Below are 22,539 nucleotides of genomic sequence, written 5' to 3'. Positions count from 1 at the left end.
TGTTTTCATATCCTTTTTCATTTTAGGTTACTGATAAATGGTAGGTTTTTCCTTTCTATTTTGATAAAGTTATTGGCAAGTCTCACAGCGGTATCAAATAGAAACGGAGTCATGGGAAGTGCCTCTTGCGTCCTTTAGCAGATTTCAGCGCACTATTCATTGCTCTTTCACGTTTCCAGTAATCACGAACATTTTTTTTTCTGTAGGAGAAAGGGGGCCAGGGGCTGGGATATATTTAGCCCCCTTTCCTATTGCTAGGTTTATGCTGAATCTTGCAGTGTAAGCGGTTGGGCATGGGGACTACTATCTGAAATCGGGGGAGGACAGAGCGCTAATAATGTATTCTCTGGCTTCTCGGTCACAAGGACCACCAGTCGCCTATGAGGCACAGGGGATATCCTGACAGTAAGTCATTATCAGCAGCTGTCTATCAGCTTCTCCCATATTTAACCTGATGACTTACATATGACGGAGGAGCGGGGAGGTGCATTCTGCTACAAGTCTTCAAAAAATATTCAGTCCATTATAGTCAAATTGTTTCCTAAGCTGAATATTTAGCAGGTTTCTCACTAGAGGCAATGGCTTGGACTTAAAATTCACACTTTCCAGGGTTAAGTACAAAAACAGAGCTCATCCATTTGATAAAGCCCCACGTCACTTCTTATTATAGAAATCACCACGTCCGCCTTTGCTGTTTGAAAGGAGACAAGCTAAAATACAGAAGGTGCATGTTACCTTAGAGCTGAAATCCATCCATGAATATGGAAAAGAGGGGGAGGGGGAGGGAGATCCAGAGAGGAAATAGAATAATAATAAGCCAGTAATGTGTACTGATCTGAGAAACATGCCAGGAGTTTGGTTACGATAAATAAGAAAAGCAGAAGTAGATTTGAAACATTCGTTTCCCTTTATTAGCTCAGTGAGGCTGATGTGTACTGCACATTTAAAAAAAAAAATCACAGGAATTTTCATACAATGAATAAAACCACAACAATACATGTAGAATTGGCAGGTGGAAAAAAAAAGCCCGGCAAGGGCTCAACTAATCGCTCACTTTCCCTCTTCAGCATAGTTCAACCAACAGTGTTACACTTTCACCTACAAATCTTAAAGTAGCTCCATCAAATCAGCAGTTCACATTATTGAAAATGTCTGTCACATAGGTACAAATTTAGAATCATCACATTATATTACATGGCTATTCTAGGTCATCTATAGATCAGGTCTTAGACTACAGTGATTGAAGTTCTCGTTACAGCCATCAAAAAAGGACACATAATCATTACCTACTGTAAGCTCACATCTAAAGGCATGAAAAGGTTTCCTTTTTTTTTTTTCCCAACTGACCCAACCATCACACCCCAATAGTGCAAAGTTCCCTCTCTGCTGCTTTGAATGTTGACAGCCCAACCGTTGTTCTCGGAGTCATTTAGCAAAAATTGGTTTTGCTACACTGGAAGAATTATTCTGCTACATCTCTTTAAAAAAAAAACAAAAAACCCACATTTCTAAAGCACCAGTTCAGTTACCAAAATTGAAGATGTGGTACTTACCACAGCATGAAGGCAATGGCCCGGGGTCATCTAAAAATCCTACAGATCTATGCTGAAATTTGCCTCCAGGGATGATGGGGTGCATGTATTCATTTGAAATATTCTCTCAGAAAAAAAAATTAAAAACAAAAATAAAAGAAACACAGTTTACATTTTGATGGGTTACCCACAGTGTCTGCATAAGATACAAAAGCTTTGTTCGGAGGGTTTATTGATTCTCCCTCTACACTGCTTTTAGATGTAATTTGAAGTCCATGGAGGAAAACTATCTTCATGGTAACAGTATTTGTCAGGCCAGAAGAGGGGATAAAGTCACCCCCATCATGAAATCTGTAGTGTTGTCTTTTGATAGGTAAGAAAAGAAACCAAATATTTCACTCATGTCAACAATCCAGGGCAAAAAGGAGAATGGATTTAAACTTGGATCACAAAAATTTAAAGGCAAAATAGAGAACACATCTGGTCCTTAAACACATAATATGATTTACTAAATATCAATTTCTTAAAAATAATTTATTGCTCTTAATAGTCTTTTTTTTATTCTTATTCTACAACAGAAGATACTCAAAATTCAGAAAGAAAGACTGTAAACTTTAGTTTGGCGTTCACACAGAGTTAAAATACCTGCATTTAACCTACAGAACGACAAGAATTAGGCGGGTTAAAGATGTGTTACTGTCGTAACGCAGAACCTGTGAACAAGTTCTTTTATTTCATAGTATCTTATTGCTTTCTATCTACTTAGAAAGAAGAAGCCAAAAAACCAAGCAAGCATCCGACAGGACAGACAGTGGATTCACTCAGAACACAATATGCTGGTGATAAATGAATGCAGCTGTCAAAATTAGCTGCATCGGCCGGGGTGGGGGGGTGGGTGAAATCCATTTGATAAGATCTTGTGGGTCGAGAGAAAGGAAAAGAAGGATTAAGGATTAAGAAGTAGGTATATCGTGTCTTCCAGAAAAGTCATGTTGGCCAAACTGTAATCGAATCTCAATTTAGAAACTTGAATACACACTCCAAACTTTAGCGACTTCCATTCCAGGGGCTCCACACTCAGAGGAAATCCTGATGCTCAAAAATGGAGGTTTTTCTGAAGTTTTTTATTGAATTTAGCAGAAGCAATGTCATCAAGAACAACATCATGGTCACGTCAGAGGCCATGCTAGTGCAAGTAGAAACACTGCTTCTGCAAAAGCTGAATTTCCCAAATGAAACACTTAAACCCCAACCTGACAATTGCCATGCATCCTAGGTAGAAAATTTCCACTGGCTTTATTATTTTCATCATCTCATAATTTATAATAAATAGGCTATCTGCAACTGATAAATATGTCTCTTTAGTAAACAAAGGAATGAAATATCAGTATTTATACAGGATGCATAACTATAAAAAATACAGATAAATACCATCATCATACTCTGCCAAGGGAAAGAGATACTGGCTTCAAAGATAGTCTTCAGACACACATTAATTATTGTAAAAATCATACTGTAATTATTACCTCAGCATTTTGTATCAAATTAAAATCACAAAAATTAAAACAAAACAGCATTTTAAAAAGATTTTTGACCTCTAGTTTCAAAACTACTGTTGATAGAGAAAATAAAAACATTTCTTAATGGTTACCCATTGAGAGACTTTACATAAAATCATGATATCTTCTAGAAAAATTTTAGATGAGAAAATTTCATTCCCCTAACAAATCCAGTGTATAAAACTTCAAAGAAAAACAAGCAACAAGAAAATGTGGAAAAATATCGCATAAGTGGTTAATACCTTTAGGGGACTAGGATATTTTTTGACAAGATGCTTAGATCAAAGCTCACCTAAGAAGGGATGGTTGTGCAAAAAGCATCAATTTGTTGTCGCTGCACTCAACGGACACACACACTGTCCTTTTTTTTTTAAACAATCAAATATATATAAGCGGTAAGTTCAGCTTCTAAATATGTTAGTGTACAGTAATTGTTTCACCTCATAATTACATTTGAATACTCTTGATTAAGAAAAATTTAGCAGTTTGGAAAAGAAGGCTGCATTTACAGTGCATAGCTGTAACAAAAAAAGAACATCATTGTATAATAGTATGTACACAAAATAAAAATACTCCATTTAACATCTGCAAATACTTAACTACGTCAGAGAATGTAGCCATTACACTATCTGAACACATTCCAGAGAGTTCTACCCAACTCTCATTAGTAATGTAACACCGTGCTCGCTCCTCAGAAAGGACCGCTGAGCAAGCTGCAAGCTTGACCATTGACAAGGCTTTTGAAATTTGCAGTGGAAGATCAACATTTTGGACATTTACATGGGTGTCAGGATAAAGGACGAACTACAGGAACTTCAAAATGTTAGGAAAGTTTAGCATTCCGGTGCCTGCAGTATCCTCTCCCACCCAGATTCCATGGCAAAAGGAAAAAGGAAAAAAAGAAGAGGCAGAGAGAGAAAGAGAAAGAGAGAGAAAGAGAGAAAGGATATTAGTTCTACAGAACCTGCGGTTTCTTCGGGATTGTCATATAATCGTTATGTTACGAGAGAAAGCTTGCTTCAAGTTGATTCTGTACTTTCTTAAAAAAACAGAGTACGGAGGCTGATGCCCAGACGTCAGTGGCTGTCATTTTAGGGTGGCTTGTGGTTGGTTGGTTAGTTTTCTTTCCTTTTGAATTTACGCATTTTTTTTTCCTTTTGAATAGAATAGGAACATTTTGAAGTTCTAGGTTTTAAGTGTGTCTTCATGGAACTGCTGCCATTTGAAGTGGTTTGCCTTTGCAAGCTCTGGTCAGGTGCCCCCAGTCCCCACCTGTACATACAGACTTCCCCCAAACCAGGCAAACATACACACACACACACACACACACACACACACGCACACACACAAACATACACTCCATCACCAAGAGACTCAGGGAAAGCGAAACTGACACCAGGAATAAACATGTGCTTACTGGACATCCATTCTGTCTCTTGCCTCTTCAGCAGCTGTGTTCATGTAAACCATTGTTGTTGTTCTTCTTGTATTGTTGTTGTTTTGTTTTGTTTTGTTTTGTACAGAGAGTGTAAAGCAGGAGAAATTCCTAAGTTGGACTTGCAATAGTCTGTTAGGGAAAGACACGCTGTCCCGTGAGGTATTCACTGTCCCTCTGTCATCCTCAGCCAGGGAACATGTTACCTGCGCAAGCTTCTCTGAGCTTCCTTCAGTAAACTATCGAAATCCAGAGAGTCATACTTGCTCTTGGTGGAAGCAGGGTCAAAGTCATCTGAGTTTGAATCTGAAAGAAACCCAAGCCAGGTTAGATGTACCCTTGGCTGACGGTCATTAGCTCAGTCCTCTCATTTAGGATGACCTGATTCAATAGCAACATATCCAACGGATACACTTTTAAAAATATGCCCAACTTTTATTTGTATGTGGTATTGAAGTGCACATATATAATGCATATATATACAGATATACATTTGCAGAAAGTATTTATATGTATGCACATTAACATGTATAGACATTTGTGTAAGGTATTTATATGGTACTGGTATATCTATCAATATTTTAATTAATTCGTTTATCAAATATTTATATTTATTTATTTATATATTTATACCAAATGTATATATTTGTAGAGGGTAAGGAGTGGTGAGCATTCAAAACACTCATCTATGGACTCATTTTAGACTTATATGCTCCTGGGAGGTAATCAGAACAGACTTTAATATTTCTTTTCTATAGCAACTTATGCAATCAATATGCTTTAAAAATAAGCCTCTTCCCCGTTCCTGGCCTGTTCAATGACCTACCCGAGGCCCCTCAGAAGCTTAGTTGGAGAGGCAAAAGTAGAAGCTAGGGCTGATTTTCCTATCCAATGGGACGGATTTCATTGAGCACAAAGGCCAGCTGAGTAGAAGAGAGAGAATCCTCAGAGCCTTAGCCACTCATCACACTGCTGCTCTCCTCTGAAGCAGGAGGGACAGCTGGTCCTGTCATGGACTCCAGTACCACGACGGACCCCAGCAACAGTGGCACAAGTTCTCCCCCAGTTACAAGGTTTAGGAAAATGCTTTATGTCGAGAGAGGGCAAATTCAGCCTCTTTACTCATTAATAGGAGAGGAAAAATATGCAAGTGTGATGAAACTAGTCCACGTAAGCTTTTGTGCAAAGCTCCACATGCTCCATCAAACAGCCTTTAACAAAGTTGGTGTATTGCAGCCATGTTGGAGGTAAAGTAAAATTCTGTTGAATATTTCTGATTTTTCTCCATTGACATCTTTGAAAAAAGTCAAATATTTCTGCCGGGCTTTTGGCTTGAGAAAGAGCATCTTAGAAATAGAATAGAAAGCCTCTTGCAGACACATTCATTCTTTTGAAAGCACGTACTCGAAGGGAAGACAAAACCTTTCCAAGAAACATTAACTCCTACTAAAATACGAATATTTCTATGTTTTACCCAGATTAAGTTACAAAATAGAAATGCTCAAAGTGACAGAAAAGTCTAATACTAGATAACATGGAGACTAGTCATTGACCTCACAAGTAGTTCTGCTGGAAAGGCTGCAAACCCCTCAAGCTCTCCAGAACCAGGCCGATTTCTCCCCCTCAGCTTCAATCTACTTTGGATTTAAAGACATCTTAGATTTAAAGACAAGGAAATTTCTTCACTTTTTTTTTTTTTTTTATTTTCACCATCCCTTGTCTTTCCTGCCTTCCTTTTTTTAGGTAAGACAATTACAGTCTGCCTCAGACATTAAATAAAATAGGACAAAAATGGCCAATCTTTCCTCATTAAAATTTTAAATGGTCAATCTTAAATTACACTGACTTATCCCTTTCTCTTCATAGCCTAATGCATAGTTTCCTTATATAACTAAAGCTTCATGAACAGCTGTTGTTCAAATCAAAGTTTTTTGTGTGTAGAGACAAAAAAAAAAAAAAAACAAACTCCTGCTCCTTGCTAGGGATTAGCCTGAAATCAGAATCCCACTTGCACTGTAGATGAAGACAGCAGAGTCTTCCACTGACAGGAGTCTGAGTCACATAAAGTCAGTACAGAACTTTCAAGAACATATATGTGTATCTTTGCTTGGAGGAAAATTTGAGAATATTTAAAATGTCTTAATTTTGGATTATTCTACATGAAAGCCAGAATTTTAGTGTTTCTGTATTCTCATTAGCAAATACGAAAAACCTTTTGATACAGTGGTTCTCCAGAGTTTGTTCACCGTGAAGTAGTTTGGTTGATGCTTACAAATTTGCCAGCTCTCATGGGCATACTATGTCAGAAGGCACCCACAACATCTTTTTTTGTTGCTTGAAGACAGAATGTGTTTATGTGCAACTCCTGAGGCAATAACCCCCTCCACTCCTTTCTCTCCACTAAAGGAACGATATTGCAAAACAACTAAGATATAATAAAAATGTTACAGGAATAATCTGAAAGGCACTCTAAGAATTGTTTAAAAATTATTATAAATAAGAATAATGCATTAAGAGAAACAAATCACATCATAACTGTCTTCCTAGCACCTAGAAAACCGTTGGCACAAAGTAGGTACTCAAATTAGTATTTGTTGAATGAATGTATTTACCTTGAATGCCAGCATATTATAAAAACTGGGATTGAAAATATTTCTGTTGGGATCTGGGGTTGATTTACCAATGAATGGCAAGGGTTTACGTAAAGTTATGTATATATTCAACATGATGATAACGTAATACTTATCTTGGAGTTAATAAAGAATTTGTGACCAATATGTTATTTAATTTTTCTTATATGTTTAAGTTACACACCATAACTAGTTCGTGATCAAAATGATCATATTCAGAGTACTGACATATCCTTCTGTTCTGACCCCTATAGTCCTAATTTACTTTTACTCTTTCCTTTTTAAGATTTTTTGTCAAGCTCTTTCAAATGGAAAGATCCATCTGTTTATAAGACAGTGAATAAAAGACACACAGATTACAGATTCATAGAAGCCAGATTTAAATACTGGCTTCATCATGGTAAGCCTGGTCATCTCTTTGAATTCTGAGTCCCTTTTATAAATCTGGCTCATAAACAGTAACTGGAATCACTGCATTTTATATTAATAGTATTGTAGTAACTGCTAAGTGGCTGTACAAGCAGAGAAATGGGATGCATGAGCTCAATATGGGAAAGCAGATAAAAAGAAAAAAAATGGGTAAAATCTATCTAAGACAATAGGTCTCTTTACTTTTGGTAAAATTAATTGGTATCACATCATTTTCACTTTAGACATACATGTAAGCTCCCAGTCCCTCGAAGAGTCCAGTATATGCTCATGTGCACCTTATTCAATGTTCATAGCCCGAAGCACTAAAGTTGACCTCTTCAGGGAATAAAGACAAGACACATATGATGCTGTCCAGTTCCCAAGCTGGTCCCCTGGTATTGATTCTTCCATTTAAAATTAGCCTAACTTCTTCTCATTACCATCTTTTAAAAAAATTATTATTATTATAGCAACTATGTATTAAGAACCTATTTTATGTCAGACCCTGTGCTAAGGGCTTCGCAAACATGCATTTAATCTTCACAACAACATTAGAAGGTATTTCACAAATGAAGAACCAGAAGCAGAGGGAGCTTAATTGCTCAAGGTCAGAAGCTAACTCAGGTTTCAAAACCAGGCCTGCAAGATTCCAAAGCCAAGGCGCTTTCCAGTACACCATGCCTATGCTCAGATCGACTACCCTTCCTGCAACTGTAAGGCTGGAGGGAACTGGAAAAAACCCATGATAATACAATGCACATCAAACACACTTTTCAGAAAATACAGAGCTCGCCTGGCAATGGTAGAGTTTCCACTGCCACTGGTTAGGCAGAGAGATAATGAGGAAGGAAGCATTCTTCTTAGAAATGTTTCAGGAAGGCTCCAGTTCAATTTGGAAAGCCCATCCAGTCCTCCCTCTCCCGGTGATGAACTGTGATCTACAGGCCCCTCTAGGTAGCTCATTTTAAACTCTAGATGTTTTGAGAGACTAGGAAACACCCTGGCCTTCATCACTGAAGAAAATAAGTCAAATCAACTTAAGACTTCAATCTGTCTTGACTGTTTTTATCAGCCAACATTTGAACAAATGACTTGCCACCTTTTATATCTTCATCCCGAGGCCTCTGTCTCTCCAACAGTCAGCTGCCTCCCCCCTGCTCCACACTGTCTATTCAGCTTGTGAAGTGAATCACAGCATATTCCCCCTGAACAATGCACCACACTTGCATCAGTTACTCTAGGAAAAGACGTCACTTCGGTGGAAGGAAGAAAAATAAAAAAGTCCCTGTATTTGGTATTCATTTTATTTTCTTTAAACTAAGCCATAGCAAGTGTAGATAGACACATAATAGTACTTAGGAACAGATTCTTCTGTTAATTTCATGATTATTATTATAAATTGATTTAAAATAATTGTTATATGCACAAGACATTTGGCATTTTCCTTCCTTTCATTAAGAGATTTAAAGGTTTACAACACACACATTACATAGGGAATAACACACAGAGGAACAAAACTGAAATTGAAAAGGAAATCAAGATGTCCACTGTGGCCTTATTTATAACATCAAAAGTTGAAAACATGTTTAGCTGCAATGGAATGATTAAACATAGTGGTACTAACAGAATACCATACAGCCATTAAAATATATTGGTAAATTATCTTTAATCCTGTGAATCACAGTGGAAAATGAACTTATAGAATAATAATTGAGAAAAGTAAAGTTTTAAAGTATTCATGTATGTGTGTATGTGTGTGTGTATGTGTGTGTATATATATATATATAATATGACCCCAACTATAAGAAATTAGACATTCTGAGACAAAATACTGGACTGTAAATCACACATGAGGTAATAGAGGTTATCTCTAGGTGATAGGCTGACAGGTAACTTTACTATTTTTCTGGATATCTTTTTATATTTTCTAAATTTTACCTCTTGAGTCTATACAAATTTGATGACAGGAAAAAATGAATACTTATCTATGCTTTAGTTTCCTTATCTGTAAAATGGGATGATAATAATAATATCCACTTCTGAGGATAGTTCTGGTAATTAAATGAGAAAAATGCTGGCAAAGCTTTGGCACAGTGCCTAGCATATGGAAGCACTCAAAAAATAACAGGTTTTTTTTCTTTCCTTCTTTTGTTTTAAAGAAAGTATAATGTGATTTAGCATATGAAATTTTATTTTTTCCTCTCAGAGTGTAATTTGTAGAAAATGTTAACATTTCTAAGAGTTTGTGAGATAAGAAGGAAAAAAGGATTTTTGCACATTCTCTTCTGCAAAGCAGTGATGCCAATGCTGTAGTTTGTGCAAAAGGATTCAGGGCAGGCACAGAAAGCAACAGCAAATTACAAACAAACACAGAGATGTATACACATATACACACCATAAACATAGGCAGACACACTATACCACACATACACACAGCATATGCACACACAAAACATAACACACCACACACACACACAAGCACACACACACACAAATAGTGCAGAAGTTCATCATTGGGCAGACAGTAGAAAGAATGTGCTTCTGCTCTTTGTTGCCAAAACTTAAGCATCCTGCTTCTGAAGCTGTCTTGTGGGTTAAAAAACAGGATAAAATCTGTGTTCAAATATTCTTGCTAGTAAAATTAAGTGATCATCCAACCCAGCGTGCCTCCGGTTTACACATGCTTCCATTTGAGCTCTGCATTATGGATTCCTCATCCCATGTACAGTGAAATCCATACCTAGGTCTGCATAGTTAGACTTGAAAAATTGCTTGCGTCCACAAAAGTACAGCTCGAAGTCAGTTTCATTCGACCTGCGCAAAGTGTATCCATTTTCAACAGCAGCAAAAGCATCACAGGTATAACGGTAGGTAATGAAACCATAGCTGTCTCTGCAATGGACAAAGAAGAGGAGTTCAGAGCTGGCGAGGCAGTATTAGCATAAACGACTGTAACCCCTTCTACTTTGAAGACTTCACCAGTGCCAGCGTCTGAACCACTGCATCCATTTATCAGTGTGATTGTCCTGTCAAGCAGTTAAATACTTATTTCTGGGACAGGAAATCTCAACTAGAAAGATTAATAAATAGGGATGAAAGAAAATAAATAAGGTTCTGAACTCAACATGTCATCTGTCAAAGCATTCCCATCCTAGTAATCTTATGGCCATAATTTTTTACATATGTCAGCTTCTAAACAAGAAATAATCTTGAAGATTCTCACCCATCATCCCGGAGATTTACTGTGCACTCCTCAATTTCACCAAAAACTTCAAAACGGTCCCTCAGTTCTGTCCGTGTTGTGTCAGGTCTGATTTTACCAACATAAATCACACGGCGTTCTTCCTAGGGGGGGGAAGTGAGGGGAGACTTGCTAGTTCTGGAGACAGGAAAGAAGTTGAATACTAGAAACGTTCACAAAGGTACAACGCATGCATAACAAGAACCCCCCAGAGCATGCCGATTAAAGCAAAACGCACACGCAAACTGAACGAAAGACTGCACTTGAGTCAAGTTTTACGTTCTATTTCTCTCTTTCTCACATGCACGCTCCTCTATTTTTCCTATCCATCCCTGTTCCCTTGTCACATGAAATTTGATGTATTATAGAAGAAATATGTGTAACACCATCTTTTTATCACTAAGTAGCTGAACCATACCTATTAAATATTTTTTAACACTTTGACTTGATTATTCTTCAAAATTGGTAACAAACTGACCTGGCTTCCAAAACTGTTTACTTTCTCATTAACTCATAATTTTAATAATAAGATGTACAAATTTTTTCAGTTCCATTGACAAATAGTTGACATACATTGCTGTATAATTTTAAGGTGTACAGCATGATAGTTTGATGTACAAATTTTGACACCCCTCAAAACATTGATTCTTAAACTCTAGTATAAATACAGATTATTCAGGGTGCTTACTAAAAATGCAAATTATTGGGGTTTATTCCAGCTGTATTTAAAACATTTGGAAGATAGGGTTCAATGCTCTTTATTTTTAACAGGCACACCCCAGGGATTCTGATACAGGTGGTCAAAAGACAACGTCTTTAAAAAGACTGTCTTAAAACGTAGGCCATTTTAAGCCATGGGTCTCTGAAGAATATGAACTATAAAAGAGGCTATAAATTTCACTTTGCCAAGGAATCTTTTAGGAACAGACTAATGGGTGGGGCCTAATTTTCACAAGTGGAGTCAAAATCATCACAATCTGAAAGTCAACAATAATTTATAACCTACAAAATATGGGAGGAATATTTTATAGCCTGAGGATGGATTCATTTTTTAAAGAATAAGAACACATTCTTAGTATAAGAAGTAATCCTACATCCCTTGTTCCAAAAAGACAAGGCCAAAGGTGATGACGTCTCTCAAAACCGAGAAAAGGTTTTTCAAGAACATAAGAAGTTAATATAACAAATGTGCTTACCAACTAGTCTGTATGTCTTTCAAGGACAAACAGGAATAAAATGAACTTAAGGTTGGAGAGATTTAAATTAGATGGAAACAGAGACTAGGAAACACAGGACTAGGTATGCATTTAGTTTAGTTTGCCTAAGAGTTTTCTCTGACTGTGTCTTGGATGATATAAAAAGTAGGTTAGGCAAAGAGATATCCTATGTTATTTATTGAACATATTTCCTTTTCCTTATGTGCTCAGTTTTTAGCAAAGGACCTGGCAAAGATTGGACACTCAGTGTTTCTGAAATGTAACTGAAGAATTCATAGGCTCTATAACACATAGAGAGATCCTCTCCTACGTGGACTATCCTCGTCTTCTTTTACCATATGCAACGCTCATCTTTCTATTTTCATCAGGGACATTCCCCTGAGCTTCAGATTCAAGTAGTCAATGACCTATTTGACCTCTTGGGTTGGATGTCCCCTAGGTACTTCAAACTAAACCAACATTACCCAAACCAAACTCTCTAGTTCCACCCTTTCTCCAATGGGGCTTTCTGCACTGTATCAGTGAAACGGACACCATCCAGCGAGTTACTAAAAACAAAGACTTCAGTGCCTTCTTTGCTTCTTCCTTCTTAGTCCCCTCCATATACCCTGTTATCACTCATTAAGTCCTGTTGCTTTTTACTTCCTAAATCTCTCTAATCTGTCTCCTTTACTACATCTCCCCTCAATCAAGCTGCCAGCATCTCTTTGTGGATGAGTGTAACGGCCTTGTAATTTGATCCTGTGTCTGGGTTCACCCTCTTCCAATCTATTCTTTCACTTGAGTCAGAATAGTCTTTGCTATGGAAACAGGAATCCGATCATGCCAATTACTAGCAAAACTATTTCAGTAGTTTCTCATAACATCTAAGGAAAGACCTAAATCATTAATGGGACCTACCGGGCCCTTCAGGGTCTGGACCTGTTGTCATCTCAGCTTCAGCTCCCACATCCTGTTCTTTCCTTTCCTCTATTTCCAGCCACATTGATTTTCTATCAGTCCCTAGTATACACTGCGATTCTTCCTTTCCTAAGGTTTTGGCACAAGCTGTTCCTCTGCTACTTGGAACATCCTTCCCACACTACCTCTCCTTCCCTCCACTGACATAGACAGGCTGTCTAGAATCACACTGGACACAACAGTCACTTCCTTTCTGAGACTTGAGATAAGGGCAGGATTCCTATTATAAGGTGCTCTTACAGAACACTCAACTTCTCTTTCGTAGTTCTGTGCCCAATTGTAATGAAGTAATTATTCATTGTTTTTCAATATTCTTTTTTATTGAAGTATAGTTGATTTACAATGTCGTGTCAGTTTCAGGTACATGGCAAAGTGATTCACCTATATGTGTATATATATATCTATATATATACACACACACACGTATATATTTCTTCTTTTTCAGATTCTTTTCCATTATAGGTTATTACAAGATATTGAATATAGTTCCCTGTGCTATACAGTAGGTCCTTGTTGGTTAGCTATTTTATATATAGTAGTGTGTATTTGTTAATCCCAAACTCCTAACTTATCCCTCCCCACCTTTACCCTTTGGTAACCATAAATTTGTTTTCTATGTCTGTGAGTCTGTTTCTATTTTTAAATAATTTCATTTGTGTCATATTTTTAGATTCCATGTATAAGCAATATCATATATTTGTCTTTCTCTATCTGACTTAATTCACTTACTATGATAATCTCTATGTCCATCCATGTTGCTGCAATGGCATTATTTCATTCTTTTTGTACGGCTGAGTAACATTCTATTGTATATATATATATATAACACATCTTCTTTATCCATTCATCTATTGATGGACATCTAGGCTATTTCCATGTCTTGGCTATTGTAAACAGTGCTGCCATGAACATTGGGGTGCATGTGTCTTTTTTGAATTATAGTTTTCTCAAGATATATGCCCAAGAGTGGGATTGCTGGATCATATGGTAACTATTTTTAGTTTTTAAGGAAACTCCATACTGTTCTCCATAGTGACTGCATCAATTTACATTCCCACTAAACAGTGTATGAGGGTTCTCTTTTCTCCACACTCTCTCCAGCGTTTATTGTTTGTGAATTTTTTTAACAATGGCCATTCTGACTGGTGTAATGTGATAACTCATTGTGGTTTTGATTTGCATTTCTCGAATAATTTGTGATCTTACATTTAGGTCTTTAATACATTTGAGTTTATTTTTGTATATGACATTAGAGAATGTTCTATCTTTTACATGTAGCTATCCAGTTTTCCCAGCCCCACTTATTAAAGAGACTCTTTTTCCTCTATTGTATATTCTTTCCCCCTTTGTCATAGATTAATTGACCACAAATGTGTAGATTTACTTCTGGGCTTTCTATCCTGTTCCATTGATCTGTATTTCTGTGTTTGTGCCAGTATCATACTGTTTTGATTACTGTAGCTTTGTAGTATAGTCTAAAGTCAGGGAGCATGATTCCTCCAGCTCCCTTCTTCTTTCTCAAGATTGTTTTGGTTATTTGGGGTGTTCTGTGTTTCCATACAAATTTTTAACATTTTTTGTTCTAGTTCTGTGAAAAATGCCTTTGGTAATTTGATAGAAATTGCACTGAATCTGTAGGATGCCTTAGGTAGTATGACCCTTTTAATAACATTGATTCTTCCAATCCAAGAACACAGTATATCTTTCTATCTGTTTGTGTCATCTCTAATTTCTTTCATCAGTGTCATCGTTTTCAGAATACAGGTCTGTTGTCTCTTTAGGTAGGTTTATTCCTAGGTATTTTATTCTTTTTGATGTGATGGTAAATGGGGTTGTTTATTTAACTTCTCTTTCTGATATTTCATTGTTAATGTATAGAAATGCAACAGATTTCTGTGTATTAATTTCGTGGCCTGCCACTTTACTGAGTTCACTGATGAGCTCTACCAGTTTTCTGGTAGTGTCTTTAGAATTTTCTATGTATAGTATCATGTCATCTGCAAACAGTGACAGTTTTACCATTTATTTTCCAATTTGGATTCCTTTTATTCCGTTTTCCTCTCTGATTTCTGTGGCTAGAACTCCCAAAACTATGTTGAATAAAAGTGGCAAGATTCCTTATCTTGTTCCTGATCTCAAAGGAAATACTTTCAGCTTTTTCCTATTGAGTATGATGTTAGCTGTGGATTTGTCATATATGGCCTTTATTACGGTGAGGTATGTTCCCTCTATGCTCACATTCTTGAGAGTTTTTTATCATAAATAGATGTTGAGTTTTATCAAAAGCATTCTCTGCATCTATTGAGATGATCATATAGTTTTTATTCCTCAGTTTGTTAATGTGGTGTGTCACCCTGACTGATTCATGGATATTGAAAAATCCTTGCATCCCTGGCAAAGTAAATCCCACTTGATCGTGGTGTATGATCCCTTTAATGCACTGATGGAGTTGATTTGCTAGTATCTTGCTGAGGACTTTGCATCTGTGTCCATCAGTGATCCTGGTCTGTTCTTTTTTTGTGGTGTCCTTGGTTTTGGTATTGGGGTGATGGTGGCCTCATAAAATGAGTCAGAAGTGTTTCTTCCTCTGCACTGTTTTGGAACAGTTTCAGAAGGTTAAGTATTAACTCTTCTCTATATGTTTGGTAGGATTTGCCTGTGAAGCTATCTGATCCTGGGCTTTTGTTTGTTGGATGTTTTTTAATTACTGACTCAGTTTCAGTACTGGTAACTAGTCTGGTCATACTTTCTGTTTCTTCCTGGTTCAGTCTTGGGAGATTGTGCCTTTCTAAGAATTTGTCTCTCTCCTCTCGGTTGCGCGTTTTATTGGCATACAGTCGTTCATGGTAGTCTCCTACGGTCCTCTGCATTTCTGTAGTGTTGGTTGTAACTTCTACTTTTTTCATTTCTGATTTTCTTGATTTGGGGCCTCTCCCTTTTTTTCTTGATGAGTCAGGCTAAAGGTTTATCAATTTGCTCATCTTTTCAAAAAAATCAGCTTTTAGTTTCATTGATTTTTTTCTATTATTTTTTGACTTTTTTGTTTGTTTTGGTCTCTTTTATTTGCTTCTGCTCTGATCTGTATGATTTATTTCCTTCTACTAACTTTGGGTTTCATTTGTTCTTCTTTCTCTAGTTGCTTTAGGTGTAAGGTGAGGTTGTTTATTTGAGGTTTTTTCTTGTTTCATCAGGTAAGCTTGTATCGCTATAAACTTCCCTCTTAGAACTGCTTTTCTGCATCCCATAGATTTTGGATCATCCTGTTCTTATTTTCATTTGTCTCTAAGTATTTTTTGATTTCCTCTTTGACTTCTTCAGTCATCCATTGGTTGTTTATTAGCATATTATTTAGCCTCATGTTTGTGCTTTTTGCAGTTTTTTTCTTGTTGATTTCTAATCTCATAGTGCTGTGATCAGAAAAGCTTGATATGATTTCAATTTTCTTAAATTTACCAGGGCTTGCTTTATGGTCCAGCACATGATCTATCCTGGATAATAATCCATGTGTACTTGAAAATAATGTCTATACTGCTGCTTTCAGATGGAATGCTTTTTTCCATCCTCTCATTTTCAATCTGTATGTGTCTCTAGATATGAAGTCGGTCTCTTGTAGACAGCATATATATGGGTCTTGTTTTTGTATCCATTTAGCCAGTCTATGTCTTTTGGTTGGAGCATTTAGTACATTTAAATTTAAGGTAATTGTCTATAGGTATGTTCTTATTGCCATTTTGTTAACTGTTTTGGATTTCTGTAGATCTTTTGCTCCCCATCCTTATTTTGGTCTCTTCTTTTGTGATTTGATGACTAGCTTTAGTGCTATGTTTGGATTCCTTTTTCTTTTCTGTGTGCATATCTATTATAGATTTTTGATTTGTGGTTCCCATGAGGTTTTGGTATAGCAACCTATATATATATATATGTGATTGCTTTAAGTTGATGATCTCTTAATTTCAAATGCATTTTAAGTACCCTACATTTGTACTCTTCTCCCCTCACAATTATTGGTTTTGATATTATATTTTACATCTAATTGTATTATGTATCCCTTAACTGCTTATTGTGGATACAGATGATTTTACTACTTTTGTTTTTTAACCTCCTGATTAGTTTGTGTATGGATGATCCCCTACCTTTGCTGTATGTTTGCCTTTACTGATGAGCTTTTCCATTTCATAAGAGTCTTGTTTCTGGTTGTAGCCTTTTCTACCTAGACAAGTTCCTCTGGCATTTGTTATAAAGCTAGTTTGGTGGTGCTGAATTCTTTTAGCTTTTGCTTGTCTGAAAGCTCTTGATTTCTCCATCAAATCTGAATGACAGCCTTGTAGGGTAGAGAATTCTTGATTGTAGGTTTTTCCCTTCTATCACTTTAAATATATCATGCCACTCCCTTCTGGCCTGCAGAGTTTCTGCTGAAAAAACAGCTGATATCCTTATGGGGGTTCCCTTGTATGTTACTTGTTGCTTTTCTCTTGTTGCTTTTAATATTGTCTCTTTATCTTTAATTTTTGTCAGTTTGATTACTATGTGTCTTGGTGCATTCCTCTTTGGGTTAATCCTGTATAGGACTCTCTGTACTCACTGGACTTGGGAGACTGTTTCCTTTCCCAGGTTAGGAAAGTTTTCAGCTATTATCTCTTCAAATATTTCCTCAGGCCCTTTCTCTCTCTCTTCTCCTTCTGTGACACCTATAATGTGATTGTTAGTGCACTTGGTGTTGTCTCAGAAGTCTCTTAAACTGTCTTCATTTCTTTTCATTCTTTTTTCTTTATTCTGTTCTGCAACAGTGATTTCCACTACTCTGTCTTCCAGCTCACTGATCCATTCTTCTACCTCATTTATTCTACTGTCCTTCTAGTGTATTTTTCATTTCAGTTATTGTATTCTTCAACTCTGTTTGGTTGTTCTTTACATATTCTAACTCTTCATTAAAAACTTCTAACTTCTTACTCTGTGCGTCTGTTCTCCTGAGTTCTTGGATCATCTTTACAATTACTCTGAACTCTTTCTCAGGTAGATTGCCTATCTGCACTTCACTCAGTTGTTCTTCTGGGGTTTCATCTTATCTCTCCATATTCATTACTTAATGTCTATCTCCCCCTACAATGAAAACTTCATGAAAGCAGAGACCATATAAGTCCTATTGGCTATTATATTTTAAGGGTCCCTGAAACACAGGAGTCTTCTTATTGAATATTTGTCGAAGTATCAATCAATTGCCAATCAAATACTTAATGTCACACCTTTCATCACATCAAAGATGCCTAAGTGTGGCCCTTACTCTCTGAGACTCTCTAAGACAATGGAGAATGAAAATCAGGTTTGGTCCTTTTTCACAGGAAAAATCTTGCCCCAGTAGCTCAGCTGACTGTACGAAAAAGTATCTATGATTTGGTTTTGCAGGTTTGGTTTTGTAAGAAGTGTGGGGTAACTACTTGTTTGCAGGACTCTCACTTTTCTTACTCTGCTGAAAGACTTGGTAAAACACAATACTTCTGAAAATGGCCACTGAGCCTAAATAACTGACCAGATGAAGTACAGTAAGCAGAGGAGGCTGCCTGATTCACTTCCATGTAGATTGTATATCTCAATTTAAGGTAGTAATTGTGCTGTTTCAGAGCACCCAGCACATCCTGGAGGTCAATAAATATAAATGGAGAGTGAGGCTTATCCTGGAGTACTGCTGTACACTTGAGCAAGGGAATCATAACACCGCATTCCATTCTATTTACGCAGTGTGCTCTAGCCAAACAGCCAAATGTGATGGGACTGTTATCTAAACTTCCTGGCGCCTGCTTGCATGACTGTTATGCATTTTCTTTTTTTAATGAGCATTTTTCAGAAGGTTACTACTGTATGAAGGCAAAGGAGGAGGAAATGCAGAAGGGAGAGAAAGAAACTGAACCATCACAAAGAAATCGTTCAACTACTGTTATGGGAACACACACAGCCTATGTTCGTATTCAAGGAAATTCAGAGTTAAAGCGAAATCGACCATATGCATGCCCATATGCAGACATATTGGGATAGTCTCTGAATTGCTTCTTTATACAAAATGGTATGCAACAATAATCCCACAAAGAAGATAAACCAGAGGACCTTTTATATCCAATACTGATACATTCTGCAGTAAAAAGAAGATACAACCTAGACAGGAAAGACAGAAATCCAAAGAGCTGGTCCATAATCACTTAAATTACCTATCTGACTATCATCTCCTTTTATGCAACATAGGACTGGGACCACGTCTTGCTACCTTACAAAGATCAGAGATTGAATACATGTAGAAATTCTCATTTAAGAAAATAATTATAGTGCCTGGTTTTCCTAGAGCTAAAATTGAAGCTAACAGGCATCTAAGGTCTAAAAAGCAAAGACAAAAATCTTTCCAAGACTGGCCAAAATGTCTAGCAAAGAACCGATTATTTTTAACATGTTGCAGTTTTATTAGGCAGATTAATAGATTCCATATCTTTAAAAAACCTTAACATTTGCAGCCAATTTTTCAAGACATTAATTTCTAAACAGGAGATGAAAGGAAAAGAAATCAAAATGCTTAATAACATTTCCAACTTCTTAAAGGCTTGGAGGAACTCTAAACCTTTGGAAAGGCTCCTTGAAAAATGATTTTCAGACCAGTTTTCACTATCGAGGAGGATGGAACATTTATCAAGTATCTTTTGGCTTTAATTTTCACAAAAGCTAGTTTGCTGATGGGGTGGATAATAAAATTGAAGATTTATGTTGCATTAACAGGTATGGTAACTCCTCATTATATCAAAACACAGGGGATTAAGAAAGGAAAAAAGAAAAAAAAAAACCCTGACTGAATTAACTGAATTTGCATTATCAAAATCTTTATCAAAAGAGTACAGAGCCTTCCAGTTAGCTGGGGAAAACATACAATGGTTGTTTCTCATCAAGAAATAAGCTATGCCTGGTAAAAGGGGTTTGACTAAGAAGAAAAGGAAACTAGTAGGGAAATGAACATTTACTGAATTCTAATATATGCCAAGGACCGTGCTGGATGCTTTTTCGTGGGTTACCTCACTAAAACGCTCTGCAGTGCTAGGTAACAACAAGGAACAGCCTGAGATAATTTGGATTTTGGTTCTCAGAACTTTTAGTATACATTTCCCAAGTCAGGATAATGTAAAAAGTTCTCTTCCTATGCTAAGGAAACTGCAATGAAAGATTTATGTTCATTTCCAGATTAATTGCAACCTAACTTCCTCAAAAATTCCAAGTATATGACATATAGTAAAGATGAGATGAATGGATCAAAGCCAGGCTACTTCTAGAGTGGGTGGTACAGCTAGGTTCTCTATCTAAAATGTAAAGTGAAAGTAGTGAATGGCCATGAAAAGGTGTGGATGGACAGAGAAACAAAGGCCAAAACACTGTCAAAATGCCAAAACAAAAGCTTTTTCTTTTTTCTCTTGTCTTTAATATTAAGGACACTCATCTGATGAAGGAGGTGTTCAGTAAGTGCCTGCTACTAGGGGAGCACTCTCAGGGGAGAAACAAAACTACAGCATCCAGTTTACCAACATCACCTCCATCCAAGTTCTATCGAGAATACTCTTTACTGTCTAAAGTTGGATAAATGTGCATAAATCCAGGCTAGTCTACTTAAGAGCTAATACACAAATAAAAGCTAAGATGCAAGTAAACACAGTGATGTCAGAAAACATGAAAACTATAGGCTGAGTGTATGTGTAACCACTTTTCCTAAAACTGAAAAATTTCTAAGAAGTGAGTTTAGACTCCTAATATAACATATTCACCCATACGGAAGAGCTCTTGAAAAAGGCTTGAATAGAAAATTTTATTTTCTCTGAAAAGAATAACTGAGAAATTACACATTTATTTTTTTCATTTGGAAGAAGCTGATCATTATCAGTGACGATGCACTGTTTCTGGCTCCTGGGCTGCAGACTGACCCACGGAGAAGAGAAAAGAAATGGCGCAGTCATCGCCCAAGCACATCTGGTTTCGGTTTTAAGCACTGAGCCATTTCATAATGTCTAGATTTGCCCTTAAAATTAACATCCCATTATCATGTTTTCTGGCGGGAAACTGTAGAGATTGCAAATGAAGTTGGACTTAGAACTCCACGAGAAATTAGAACACTGACAGTTTAGACATTAAGCACTAAACTCTGGCTTGCAGAGTTCCAATATAACCTGAATTATTTCAGGCCTACAAGACTGAGATAAGCAGAGAGTGAACTGGTTTTTGAGAGTGTAGGGATGGAAATTGGAGGAAAGCAGCAACTTAAACAATGGCAAGATTCAACCACAACACATGAGTCTGTGTTAGTAATTACTAATGAGTATTCTCTTCTTAACTCTGACGTGACGCACTGAAGTTGGTCTGAATAAAGACTTTTAGAGGCATAAACAATAAAAAGTTTATAGATGGCCTAAACCATCTCCTTCTTATGGAATTAAAAAAATTATAATAAATAATAATACAATAATAAGAGCAAGGTGGCAAAGATGACAAATTTTGTAAAATATCATTACATGATTTTAACATTTTTTTTTTCATTTCCTTTTGGAGACTTTCATTTCCTTTTGCTGGTCTTCTAATTATGGGATTGATTCGAATTAATGAATCATCCAGCCCCACACTCACAATATTCCATATGTAATTTGCTACCGATTCATGACTTTAAGGATGTCTCAGCAAACTGGATGGAAATCACCTTCCCGGCGACTTGGGCAAACTGTCCTAAGTTCTTCTAGCTGTTCCACGAATGACTTTTCAAGCCAATCTAGCCAAATAAGTCAAAAATCAATGCCTGACTCTCCTTGCCCAAGTCCATAAAAATATACTTCACAAACACATTATGGCACAAAAAAGCAGATCATTTTGAGGGAGATCAATCAGAAAAACTTCCCATGGGGAATCTCATTAAACAGTTCCACTATGCCTTTCAGATAGTCTTCAAAATATTATGACTTACAAGACCCTTCAAGGATCTGGAACCCTCCAGATTTATTTTCTGCCACTGCTGTAGCCCAGTGTTCTAATTAAATGACTAGCAGTTTCCCAACACACCTTGATCTTTTCCAGAGATTTAGTATGAGCTAAAGTCTCTGCCTAGAAGACTAATTCCCAATGAAAATATAAAACACCATATACAACTTTTAAATTTTCTGAGGCACATTTTAAAAAGTAAAAAGAAACAAATTTAATTTTAATAATATATTTTACTTGACTCAATATAGCCAAAATATTATTGTTTTAACTTGTCATTGATATAAAATATTAATGAAGTATTTTACATTCTTTTTTGGTACTGTCTTCAAAATCTAATCCTCTTAGAGTGCATCTAAATTTTGGACTGGCTGAACTAGCCTTGCAGCTAATGGCTACCGTACTGGATCGCACAGGTGTAGAAAACCTTTGTCCTTCCCTCCCTTTAGGTTTCAAATCGATCTCACCCTCTGCAGGGATGCCCTCCCTCATTCCCGGGGATGGGTTCCCACTCATATGCCACCTCAGTACCTTAGATGGATCCATTACAATAGCAATTAACACATCCT

At 36.7% G+C, this 22,539-nt stretch overlaps 1 protein-coding gene across 4 annotated transcripts in view; it reads right to left on the bottom strand.

Moving 5' to 3' along the window:
* Window positions 1-884: 884 nt before the first annotated feature.
* The window catches only part of PPARGC1A (PPARG coactivator 1 alpha), a 291,632-nt gene continuing 269,977 nt past the window's right edge, over window positions 885-22,539 (bottom strand). For all 4 annotated transcript variants that reach the window (XM_064487778.1, XM_010991048.3, XM_010991047.3 and 1 more), the window contains exons 11-13: window positions 10,791-10,912; window positions 10,308-10,459; window positions 885-4,832 (exon numbers count right to left, since the gene is read on the bottom strand). In XM_064487778.1, the coding sequence (XP_064343848.1) occupies window positions 4,729-4,832; window positions 10,308-10,459; window positions 10,791-10,912 (378 nt within the window). In that variant the 3' untranslated portion in view covers window positions 885-4,728. The remainder of the gene's footprint in view (window positions 4,833-10,307; window positions 10,460-10,790; window positions 10,913-22,539) is intronic.

Source organism: Camelus dromedarius, chromosome 1, assembly GCF_036321535.1.
Source record: "Camelus dromedarius isolate mCamDro1 chromosome 1, mCamDro1.pat, whole genome shotgun sequence".
NCBI lineage: Eukaryota > Metazoa > Chordata > Mammalia > Artiodactyla > Camelidae > Camelus > Camelus dromedarius.
Note: the sequence above shows the minus strand (reverse complement) of the source record. Positions and strands in the feature narration are given on the sequence as shown.